Source organism: Lepisosteus oculatus, chromosome 22, assembly GCF_040954835.1.
Source record: "Lepisosteus oculatus isolate fLepOcu1 chromosome 22, fLepOcu1.hap2, whole genome shotgun sequence".
Lineage (NCBI taxonomy): Eukaryota > Metazoa > Chordata > Actinopteri > Semionotiformes > Lepisosteidae > Lepisosteus > Lepisosteus oculatus.
The window spans coordinates 727,398-738,638 of NC_090717.1; the positions used below are offsets into that span (position 1 = coordinate 727,398).

An 11,241-nucleotide genomic window follows, 5' to 3' on the forward strand; every position below is an offset into this window, starting at 1 on the left:
TGTGAATTTGTACCTGTTTCCCTGAGGTCTGGCTTTCTTCTGGAAAACCATAACTCTGGTCTTGTCCAGATTGACTGTCAGTGCCCAGGTCTGACAGTACTAATCAACTGAGTTCCCTCCTCCCTCTCCCAGTAGGATTGGGACCCATTGTGATTCTGGCAGGTGTGAGAACTCTGGGATTAGATTTCTGAATTTCGGGAAGAATGTTTCTCTAATCCCAGAGTATCTGTCACAGTGCAGTAGGAAGTGCACCTCTGTCTCTATTTCTCCCCGCTGGCAGTGGGAGCACAGCCTGTCCTCTCTGGGCAGCCAGGTCTGCCTGTGTCACCCAGTTTCTATGGCCAGGTTGTGGTCACTGAGCCTGTACTTCGTCAGGGTCCGTTTCTTTTTATTTTTTATTTTGGTCAAATATTCAGCTAGTGTGTATTATCTGTTTAGGGTTCTGTAGCATTCCAGTTTATGTTGTGTTTGTGTGTGTGTGTGAGATATTGCTGTTTGATCTGTGCTGTGATGTGGTTGAGTCTGAGTTGTGGTGCTCTAGCAGTGCTGTCCTGATGCTGGTTAGTGTCGGTGTGGCTCAGGTCAGTGAGCCTCAGGACCAGCTGGCTCAGGGGGCTCTGGTTTGGGCTCAGCAGGGCTTAATGCTGGCTGGCTTTGTCCAGGCTGCTGCAGGGGGCCTTGCCGCTCAGCGTCAGCGTTCAGGAAGTGGAGAGCGGGTGCCGAGCTCCTCCCCCTTGCTGGAGAGTGAGCAGACGAGGGCGTGAGGGAGGCTTATGGAGTGGAGCAGAGGAGCAAGTCTCCTCAATTCTGCAGGTACAACAGCTTGTGTGTTGAAAGGCAGGCGCCGTCTCACTGTTACTGCCTTGTGGCTGGAGGTCAGTTAGTTCTTGCAGCTGTTCCCTGCCCCTGCTGTAGGTGCGTTCTGCCTTGGAATCAGCTGTTTCCTGAGCTGGTCTGTATTCCTTTACTCCCGGAGGCCTTGAATTTCTTATAAAACCTACTAGACTGCTTCCCAACCAATCAGCTCAACCACAAAAAAACATTTAACTTGTCTCAGACTGCCACATCCAACAACCGGTGTTTTATTAATGATGAACTTAGTTTTTAACTAGGCTGGATAACTCTAGATACTAGTATCAGTTTTACTGACACCTGAAGAAGGCTCTATGGCCAAAACGTGTTTTTCCTTTTTTTTTTCAGCATGGAATAAACCTATTACTTGTTCCTACCCAGCTGACCCACCTGAAGTATCAGTTTTAGTCTGAAAGGAGAAAATCAGTTTCAAGTCTTTATTTAACTTTATTTATGTGAGGGGCAAAAACACATTCAGAAGCCAAAAACAGCCACCTTGGATACCCAAAATACACAGTATTCATACAAGCGCAGGGCTGGTCATGTTTCCCTGGTGCTGAACGGAAATCCCAAGCGATCCTGAAATGCTTTCTCAATGTTAATTTTTAAAATATATACACTTCTGTTTTTTTAAAGAATTGAATTAGTTGGCACTTATATAAAAAAAAAACAGCACCAGCTTTCTATCCTGTTGCAGCTCTGCGAGAGGGCATCGTACTCCAGCTGCTTGCAGAAGGGGAAGAGCCTGAGCCACTACTGGGGAGGGAACCCAGCCCCCTCTTCACACAACTTCATCTACAGCAGGTGCCACTAATGCCCCCCCAGCCCTGTGCTGGGAGTGGGATCTCGGAGCCAAGCTCTTCAAAAGCAATGTACTGTCTAAAATTAGCAAAAGGGAAAATTGAATATAATGGTGGCTTAACTAATCGACACTGGACTACTGCTCAGGGACTCATGGTGTGGATCATGCATGGCAGAATGGAGCCACAAATACTGCTGATAATCCTGATAAGGAGGGAGGTAATGAAGTTGCACCTGTTCCTTTTATTTGAAAGGGGAAAAAAAAGAAGCAGTTTGTGGTCAGTTGAACTGCTGGAACTGCAGCGGGTCCTATCTGACTGGTGCTTTCCCTCCAGCACAGGCAGGGACAGGCAGCCCAGACGAAACCCAGCTCCTCGCAGCCACAGCCTGCTTTACCACACACCCCCCCCTGCAGGCTTGTCCTGCATTCATCCGGCACCTCTACATCCCAGCCACACCGTACAGGAGAGCAGGCACTGAACTGGGGCCAGCAGGAACCCAGCCGACTGCTGCCACAGTTCAGGCTGTCTCCCCTGTAATACAGCAAACCAAGCAGTCTTCACCAGCTGCAGCACAGGGGCCCTCCTGGGCCTGCTGCCTGCCAAGGTGGTTTCCCAGGACGCAGCTCATTCAGACACTGTAATTACACGGTCCATGCACCTGCATCCTGTACAACCTGTAAGGAGGCGTTTCTGTCACAGAAATGGGGATGGCCAGACTGAGACTGAGCAGTTTGGCTTTATTTCCAGGTATTGGTGAAATTCCCCCCCGACGTCGTAGACCAGGTTGAAATTTGTGGGGGGGGTGGGGGGCGGGGCGCCCCTTTACTTCTTGACGATCTGAATCACATCCTCGTCCTCCATCACGTGGTCCTTGCCCACCTTCTGAGGGTTGTGCTTCACAGAGGAGCCCCAGACCAGGGCGCTGCGGAGATGAAACAGGGGGTGTTAAAGGCAGCAGAAAGCACTGCAGAGCTCCGGGTCCATCCGTCCCTCTTCTAACCCTCTTCTTCCAATTCAGGGTGGTGAGGGAGCCGGAGCCTATCCCAGCAAGCAACGGGCCAGGAGATGAGTCTATCACAGGGCACACACAGTCCAGGGCCAATCTTCACAATTAACAGAAGCCAATTAACCAATCAGCACGTCTTTTGGGAGTAAAGCAAAGCACCTGGGGGAAACCCACACGGACACAGGGAGAACATGCAAACTCCACCAAGACAATCCAGCCCAGGGGCTAGAGCTGGGCGATAATTATCGCGATATAATTTTCCTCGATATAATTTTAACAAAAGTTTGATAAATGTTCGATATATATGTTAATGCTTTGCGCATGATATGCGCATGCGCACAAAATACTGCACGAGGGCGAGTGCGTGTTGCAGACCGGGCAGCTGACAGATTTAATGTTTCTGCTGTTTGGCAAGTTTGTTTTGTTCTTAAAATAAAGAGTTGTTTAATTTACCAATTAACTGTCTGGTTTCTTCAACTTTCACTCAGGAGAAAAAATCTGCCTTTAAACTTGAAAGAAATAATGATTTGACATTTATCGCGATAATTATCGATATCGACTGATACGAAAATATTTACCGTGAGAATGTTTTTGGCCATATCGCCCAGCCCTACCCAATGCTGACCCCTGCAGCACCCTGCCGCCCCGCTCCAGGGCCTTGTGGTGTCGACTCAGGTCCAGACCCCAGGTACTGAACTGAGCTATTGCTGAAGCCTGGGGTGTCACACCCCTCCTACTGCAGGCCAGTGCTGAACACACAGGACCCTGCAGAGCTCACCGGTCTCTTCAGTCCAGAGAGGCCGAGCCCAGTCCTGGACATCTGGACACCCGCAGGTCCACCAGGGTTCAAGATTGGGAAAACAGAGGGCAGATGACTGACTCATCCCACTTCCGGGCTCTAAGCGGACCCCCAAGAGCACAGGATCCCTGCAGCTCTGGAGTCCATATCCTCTGGCCTCGTGACCAGCCCCCGTCTTCCCCCATCTGGAACACGCCGGGCCGGTCCCTCACCGGGAACGTCGCGCAGACAGAGCAGCCACGTTGCTGAAGCCGATATACTCCGGCTTCTTCCCAGAAAACGGACGGATGGGACCCTGGGATCGGTTAACGACTAGCCGGACGGGCCGAGGGGCCTTCGACCTTCCCCGGCTTCGAACCCGGACCGGGAGGACTCACTATTTGAATTCCTTGATGAGGTTCTTGTGGATTTTCAGGCAGAAGTCCTCCACAGAGGTCCGGTCGTCCGGCAGCACGACAGGAGCAGTGTAGTCCGGCAGCTGACCCTTCGGCTTGGTGTAGCTGAGGACACAGAGCGGGAGGGGGGGGCATGAGATACCTCGCTGCGGCCGAGGGGTACCGTACGTCGAGGGTTAAAGCAGGGAAAAAAAAAAAACAGCTCTCAAAAGCAAGGCCGCTCTGAGCGGTGCAGCACGCGGGGCCTCGCCCAGACCCTCCCAGGAGAACACGCTACCCCCCCACGTGTTCCTCCAGCCCAGACCCCGACCGGCGCGTAGACGAGCCCCCAGGACACAGGCAGCAACAACGCTGTTCTCCCCGGCCTATCTGTAACTGAGCAGCACCCCTGTCTGTGCTCCTGCTCTGTACACGAGTGGGTAGCAAGGATGTGCAGTTTTCACAGCGACGGGGAACGGGCACAGTTCCAGCACAAAGGGCTCTCGGCAGAACGGCTGTTCTAAGGTGAGGATGATTCCGTGCTGAAAAGCAGAAAGAAAAGGAGCAGTGTTTCCCCCTTGCGGGGTCTCCCTCAGGTGTGCCGCTCCACACACAAGGCTTCATTTTCCTTCTACTGGTCAGTCACGGTCAGGATTAACCTCTGCGCGCTCCTCCGCAGTTTCCCCACTTCATCCCCTATTGCTGTCAGTGGAGTGAACGAGACACTTGCCATCGCCCATCGTCAGGGTGAGTGGCAGCCACTCCGAACAACCTCGCCTGACCCCTGCTGCGGCCGGGCTGGAAACAGCCCCGGATTCCAGGCGGGAGTCACCCAAGGGGCACCCTTCCGACTGCCCGGCGATTCTGGGCGCGATCGAGCTCGTGCGGCCGTGCGGATGTGCTGTCACTGCCTGGACGATCCTCCGGGACAGCCAGGAAGCATCACAGAAGCCCCGCTACCATACAGCACCTCCGCGCCACAGAACAGCCGGAGTTCGGCTTCTCCACGGGCCTCCCCGCCCTGACTCACATCCGGACCAGCTGGAGGTACTCCCAGATCCTCTCCAGGAGATCGTCGAAGTTCCAGCGGTGGTGGGCCGAGATGGGGACACAGTGGGGCACCTTGTAGATGATGTCCAGCTCCTCGATCGAGATCTGGTCGATTTTATTCAGCACATAAATACAGGGGATGTACACTCTTGGAAGGGGAGAAACACACACAGAGAACATGAGATCAGCGTGTTTGTCTTTCATATCGACAGACAAGGTGAGAAATCTACACCTGGGTGGACTGGCGGTGCCCTTGAATTAAACCAGCAACCGATTGGTGGAGTCATTAGGAGTTCAGGTGGTGCAGGAGTTCATGTTCACTGGGAGACCTGTACTCTACCAGACCAGGTGTGACTGCTAACTCTGGGACCACGCAGACCACCCCCAGGAGTCCAGCTCATACCGGTTTCCCTCCACCACGTCGATGAGGTCATCGGCGGTGACATCGCCGCGCAGGGTGACATCGGCGTTGTGGATTTTGTACTCTGCCAGGATGCTCTTCACCGTGTCTGCGTCCAGCTCACTCTGTGTACACTGAGAGAAAGGGGAGGAGTGCGTAGATATGAGCTCTGCTGTGTTGAAGAAATGACAACTATAGAACTCCAGGCAAAGGCAGGAGAATCACATCTCAGAAGAGACTTCAAATTAGTGCTGTTATAGCTATGTTTTGTCGGGGTTATAAAAAAAGAACATTATCGAACCCTCCACACTCAACACACCCAGTCTGACTCACTGCTGAGCTCCTGGTCTCCCCCTCACCCATAGTACCCCATCTCCTGACAGTGAGACAGGACGCACCCACCCTCCCTCCCTCTTCCCAGAATTCCCACTGTACCAGTGGGTCAACTCCACGCCCTGTCTCCTGGTGATGAAACAGGATTCGCCGCCCTCCCTCTTCCCAGAATTCCTGCAGTGGTTGCCCCCGCGCCCCGTACCGTGGCAGTGAGACAGGACGCACTGACCCTCCCTCTTCCCAGAATTCCTGCCCCGCGCCCCGTGCCGTGGCAGTGAGACAGGACACACTGACCCTCCCTCTTCCCAGAATTCCTGCCCCTGCCCTGTACCGTGGCAGTGAGACAGGACACACTGACCCTCCCTCTTCCCAGAATTACCGTGGCAGTGAGGTTGATGCCACCCTTGTCCTTCTTCTTGAAGCCGATGTTGGGCGGCTTCTTGTTGAGCCGGATGCCGAAGCCCTCCAGCTCGTGCTCGATCAGCTTCTTGTGTCCCAGCGGCTTCAGCACGTCCAGCACGATCAGGATCAGGTTGCACGTTCGAGCCACTGGGGGAAGGAGGGCGGCCAGGGTTAAGAGTGCAGGGCCGTCAGCTCTCTCGTGCTCTCGGCAACACTCAGCTAACCAACTCAACAACTCTGCTCAAGCCTGACCAGACTCCCAAGTCTGTTCGTCTGTACGCTTGATCCTATTTCCTTCTGAAACGGTTCTCATCTCTCAAGAGTTATTCAACAAAGACCAAAACGCCGACTGAGCTGAAGTGTTTTATCGTTCTCTTGGTCCTAACTGTGTGTGGAGCTACAGAGGTCCTTCAGCTCCTCGGCAGTAACCCCAAATGCAGCCCTCTGAGTCTTTGTCAGCCACAAGCTGCTTTGAGCTCCACATTCTGACGCTGTGGACTGAAATGATAGAGCACACTCAAAGAGCAGCCATTGTTTTTCCGGGCCAGCCAGCTGTGGCACCACACTGATTGTGTCCTGAGACTGGATCGCACTCAGGCGAGTCATTGTGTCCGCTTGTCCACTGAGACACAACACCTCCAACATCACAGAAGTAATAATATAATAATTATAATTCCTTACACTTATGTAGCACCTTTCTGGACACTCCATTCAAAGCTCTTTACAGGTATTGAGAAATCCCACTACCACCACCAGTGTGCAGGCCCAACTGGGTGATGCGCCAGTACACTCCCCACACACCAGCTCTCAGTGGGGACGAGAGCAGACTGATGAAGCCAGTTCAGAGATGGGGGTTATTAGGAGGACATGACTGTAAAGGCCAGGGGGAAATTTGGCCAGGACACCAGGGTTACACCCCTACTCTTTTCAAGAACCACCCTGGGATTTTTAATGACCACAGAGAGTCAGGACCTCGCTTTTAAGTCTCATCCAAAGGTTGGCACCTTTCTTACAGTACAGTGTCCCCGTCACCATACTGGGGCATCAGGACCCACACAGACCGCAGGGTGAGCGCCCCCTGCTGACCCCACTAACACCTCTTCCAGCAGCAGCCTCAGCTTTCCCAGGAGTCTCCCCTCCAGGTACTGACCAGGCTCACCCTGCTGGGCTTCAGTGGGGCTGCCAGCTGGGAGCTGCAAGGTGATATGGCTGATGATGCACTCCGTGCATGAAGTGACAGTAAGGCGTCGTTTTCACTCCAGCAGCGCCGCTGAGGACCCGGGTCACAGGTCCTGACCGCGGACCTCAGCTGGTCCTGCTGCGGGCGTCTCCTCTCACCTGCGATCACCTGCCGGCCTCTGCCCTTGCCATCCTTGGCGCCCTCGATGATGCCCGGCAGGTCCAGCAGCTGCAGCACAGAGGCACACGGAGGTCACAATCGGGGCGCCCCCGTCCCCCGTCCCCCGTCCCGCCCCTCCCTCCCGGCGGCCGGCGCCCGCGCCCCACCTGGATCTTGGCGCCCTTGTAGCGGACGACCCCCGGCACCGTGGTGAGGGTGGTGAACTCGTAGGCGGCCACCTCAGAGTACACGCCCGCCAGGTTGCTGAGCAGCGTGGACTTGCCCACCGAGGGGAAGCCCACGAAGCCGATCCGCGCGTCGCCCGTCTTCGCCACGTCGAACCCTGCCAACGACACCGGGAGCGGGTGAGCCGGGGCGGCGGCGGGACCGGGCGCACCACCAGCACCACGCCTGGCGCAGGTCCGGGCGGCCAGCTCCTCCCTGTGACCCAGCGTGGAATCAACCAGGACTGACCCCCAGCGCCCTCACCTTCTCCCGTCCCCCCGCCGCTGCCACCCTTGGGCGTGATGAGCTCGCGCCGCAGCTTGGCCAGGCGCGCCTTGAGGAGGCCCAGGTGGTGAGCCGTCGCCTTGTTCTTCTGAGTCCGAGCCATCTGGAGAGGGGAGAGAGGAGAGGAGGAGAGGGGAGAGGAGGGGAGAGAGGAGGGGAGAGGAGAGAGGGGGAGAGGGGAGAGGAGGGGAGAGAGGGGGAGAGGGGAGAGGAGGGGAGAGAGGGGGAGAGAGGAGAGAGGGGGAGAGAGGAGGAGAGGGGAGGAGAGGAGAGAGGGGGAGAGGAGGGGAGAGAGGGGGAGAGGGGAGAGGAGGGGAGAGAGGAGGAGAGGGGAGGAGAGGAGAGAGGAGGGGAGAGGAGGAGAGGGGAGGAGAGGAGAGAGGGGGAGAGGGGAGAGGAGGGGAGAGAGGAGGAGAGGGGAGGAGAGGAGAGAGGAGGGGAGAGAGGAGAGGGGGAGAGGAGGAGAGGAGAGAGGAGGGGAGAGGAGGAGAGGGGAGAGGAGAGAGAGGAGGAGAGAGGGAGAGAGGGAGAAAGGAGAGGGGGAAAGGGGAGAGGAGGGGGAAAGGGGAGAGGAGGAGAGAGGAGAGGGAAGAGGGGAGAACACACATTCTCAGTCCCGTTTCAACACCGATCACAGGGTCCTGCTGGGCTGCCTGCTCCACACTCCATGCTGCAGGCTGCTCTGGAATAAGCAGCTGGATGAGATTCTCAGACCCAAAAGGTAATAATAATAAACTATTCTATACAGCGCCTTTAAAGGTGACTTCTCAAAGCGTTTTACAGAACGACACCAGCAACAATACAAGTCGCAGTGAGAGGAGACAGTAGCGCTGAGCACCCTCCGGCCCGGCGCCCTGTGTGGTCGCCCTGCCCTGCCTGCGTGTGTCACTCGGGCTCCGGTTCCGCCGTCCAGACCCGAGCTCTCCAGCCGCGAGGCCGCCGGGGGTCCAGGCCCCCCGATGCAGACGCACGGGTCCGAGAACAGAGTTCGGACGCCGCGAGAACCCCTCTGTCCCGCTCGCTCGGCGGTTCCGGTTCCGAACCGGGCTTGGACCAGGACCCGTGTTCGAAAGCCGTTACGCCCCGGCCCGCCGGGACAGACCCCACCCGGAGGACATCAGGAATCATTCAAATCAGACGGCCGCCAGCACTGCTCCGAGCCCTGCAGCGTCCACACGCACCTCGGCCTCGATCTCGGCGATCTTCGCCAGCAAACTCATGGCGGCTGTGGGTCCGACACCAACTTCTTCCTCCCCGCCGGTGCGCCGCTGCCGCAGTTCTCGCGTATAACGAAGGGTGAAGACTCGGTAGCCGCTCGGTCCTCTGTCAAGCCCCCCACGCTCCTCTCTCCTCTCTCTCACACACACAGACGCCCGGCTCCGGCACGGCGAGCGCCTCTCGCGAGAAACCACGGCCACGCAGCGAGCAGCAGCGGCGCTGGGGGAACAGGGCGCCCCTGGCGGTGCGGAGGAGGTACTGCAGCACCCCCCCCAGCTCCGTGGGGGAAATGTCTGCGGACTCTAAGAGCGACAGTGCCTCACAGTGCACAACTCCAGCCCCCTACGTGTGCTCTCACGTAGGGGCTAACTGGTCTGAGAATGTCACCCAGCTCACAGGCTTGTGAAGGCCCTGTTACTGAGACCTACAAAGGTTAGGCTTTTACTTCATGCTGAATTGACTTCATAACTAGTTCCCTGCTGAAAGTCACCAGTTACGGACCTTCGGAGGTGCAAGAACTGATCATGTATGTGTGTGTATGAGTGAGTGTGATTGTGTGTGCATTTATGTGCATGAGTGTAATTGTGTGTGTATCTGTGTGTATGTCTGCATGCACGTGTGTGCATGTGATTGTGTGTGCCTGCGTGCGTACAGTATGTGTGTGTGCATGTGTGTGATTGTGTGTGTGTCTGTGTGCATGTGTCAGACTGTGTGCGTGTGTGTTCATGCACGTATGTGCATGTGTGTGTGTCTGTGTGCATGTATGTGCGTGTGTGTGCTCGTGTGTGTGTCTGTGTGCCTGTATGTGCGTGTGTGTGCTTGTGTGTATCTGTGTGCATGTGTGTCCACATGTCCACAACATCTCCCTACCGGCCAAACCCCAAGTCCTCACTGCTCCTGCAGCTGTGTGCGATCCGACTCGGATCCGATGGGGAAGCCAAGCCGGCTTGCGGAGCACGCCGGGATCTTCCCACTGGCCGGTGGCTCAGACTTTGGGAAGACGAATCCCTCCCGGGGAGCCAGCAGAGGGAGGGGGGGATTCTGGGGTGCTCTGCGGACCCCATCAGCACCTCTGCAGCCTGCGGAGCGTGTCCCTGGAGTGGCGGTCCCAGCTCGGCGCCGAAACGAGGGAGGAGGGGAATAATTGGGAGATTAACAGCTGATTCCACGTGCAAGGCGAGCAGAAGGCAATAGGAGCGTTTCAGCAGTGGTGCCAGAGCAGTCTCCTGCCAGCTGCTGCCCCACACATCTGCTGTGTGTTGAACTCTCCCATCAGACTGACTCGCTCGCCACTTTCCGTCTCTCCTTGAACTTCTCGCTCGGATGGACTGTCTATTATAATAATAATAATATCACTTTACTAACCCTTTATAATTTCTTGCATTAGGAATTTGTCTTTTCACAGACCCCAGCTCGCTCTCCATGAGACAGACAGGCAGGGAGAGAAGCTGGGGGTCAGAGTGCAGGTTCAGCCGTTTATACGGCGCCCCTGGAGCAGCTGGGGTGAAGGGCCTTGCTCAGGGGCCCAACGGAGTAGGATTCCTCTGCTGGCTGCGGGATTTGAACCGGCAACCTCCCAGCCACAGGCGCAGATCCTGAGCCACAGAGCCACTGCTCCGCCCCAATATATTCTCTTTTCTGTTCACTGACCTTTCACACGTGTGATGTTTGGAAGGTGCCGTGGGAATGTTTGGATTTACCTGTAATTTAGAGACACTTTCTGCTCTTATTCCGCTGCTGTGTTGTTTCCTCTGGTCCGCAACGTTAGTGAATGTTTTCTTGCCCCCAGGGGTATATAAGGCACCCGTCCCAAGAGGTAGACAAGCACACCAGTGCAGGTAAATTCCTGGGGTCTGGGGGCTCTCTTTTGCCCCAGAGAGCAGGGGGCTCATGTACACCCCCAGGGGGCAGGGGGATCGCTTTTGCCCCAGGGGGCGAGGGGCTCAAGTACACCCCCAGGGGGCAGGGGGCTCTTGTACACCCTAGAGGGGTAGGGGGCTGTTGTTTACCCCAGGGGCAGGGGGTGCTCGTACACCCCCTGGGGCAGGGGGCTGTTGTGGCGTCTGCAGGGCTCACACACACACACACACAAGTGCGAAAGAGTTAATGAGCACAGAGGCTTCCCTGCCCTGCTGTAACTCGAGAACCCCGGCTG

The 11,241-nt window shown here is 56.2% G+C and overlaps 1 protein-coding gene across 2 annotated transcripts; it reads right to left on the reverse strand.

The window, feature by feature from the left end:
• Nucleotides 1–1,279: 1,279 nt before the first annotated feature.
• drg1 (developmentally regulated GTP binding protein 1) lies at nt 1,280–10,425 on the reverse strand. Of its 2 annotated transcripts, none has more exons than XM_069182060.1 (9): nt 9,957–10,425; nt 7,848–7,971; nt 7,526–7,701; nt 7,358–7,427; nt 5,997–6,166; nt 5,288–5,418; nt 4,865–5,032; nt 3,838–3,960; nt 1,280–2,577 (listed from the first exon to the last, which is right to left on the reverse strand). In XM_069182060.1, the coding sequence occupies exons 2-9, from the start codon at nt 7,969–7,971 to the stop codon at nt 2,478–2,480; spliced, it is 1,062 nt and encodes a 353-aa protein (XP_069038161.1). In that variant the 5' UTR covers nt 9,957–10,425; the 3' UTR covers nt 1,280–2,477. The 2 variants fall into 2 exon arrangements, with proteins under 2 accessions (XP_069038161.1, XP_069038162.1); XM_069182061.1 differs by lacking the exon at nt 9,957–10,425 and adding an exon at nt 9,050–9,310.
• Nucleotides 10,426–11,241: the final 816 nt, after the last annotated feature.

What these genes read in the sequence shown, in the direction of transcription:
- drg1 (XM_069182061.1), bottom strand. Translation starts at nt 9,088, where the DNA reads ATGAGTTTGCTGGCGAAGATCGCCGAGATCGAGGCCGAG. An exon ending in TCGCCGAGATCGAGGCCGAG is followed by an intron (nt 7,972 to 9,049) that starts GTGCGTGTGGAC and finishes TCCCCTCTCCAG; the next exon opens with ATGGCTCGGACTCAGAAGAA. An exon ending in GCATCAACCTCACTGCCACG is followed by an intron (nt 5,419 to 5,996) that starts GTAATTCTGGGA and finishes CCTTTCTCTCAG; the next exon opens with TGTACACAGAGTGAGCTGGA.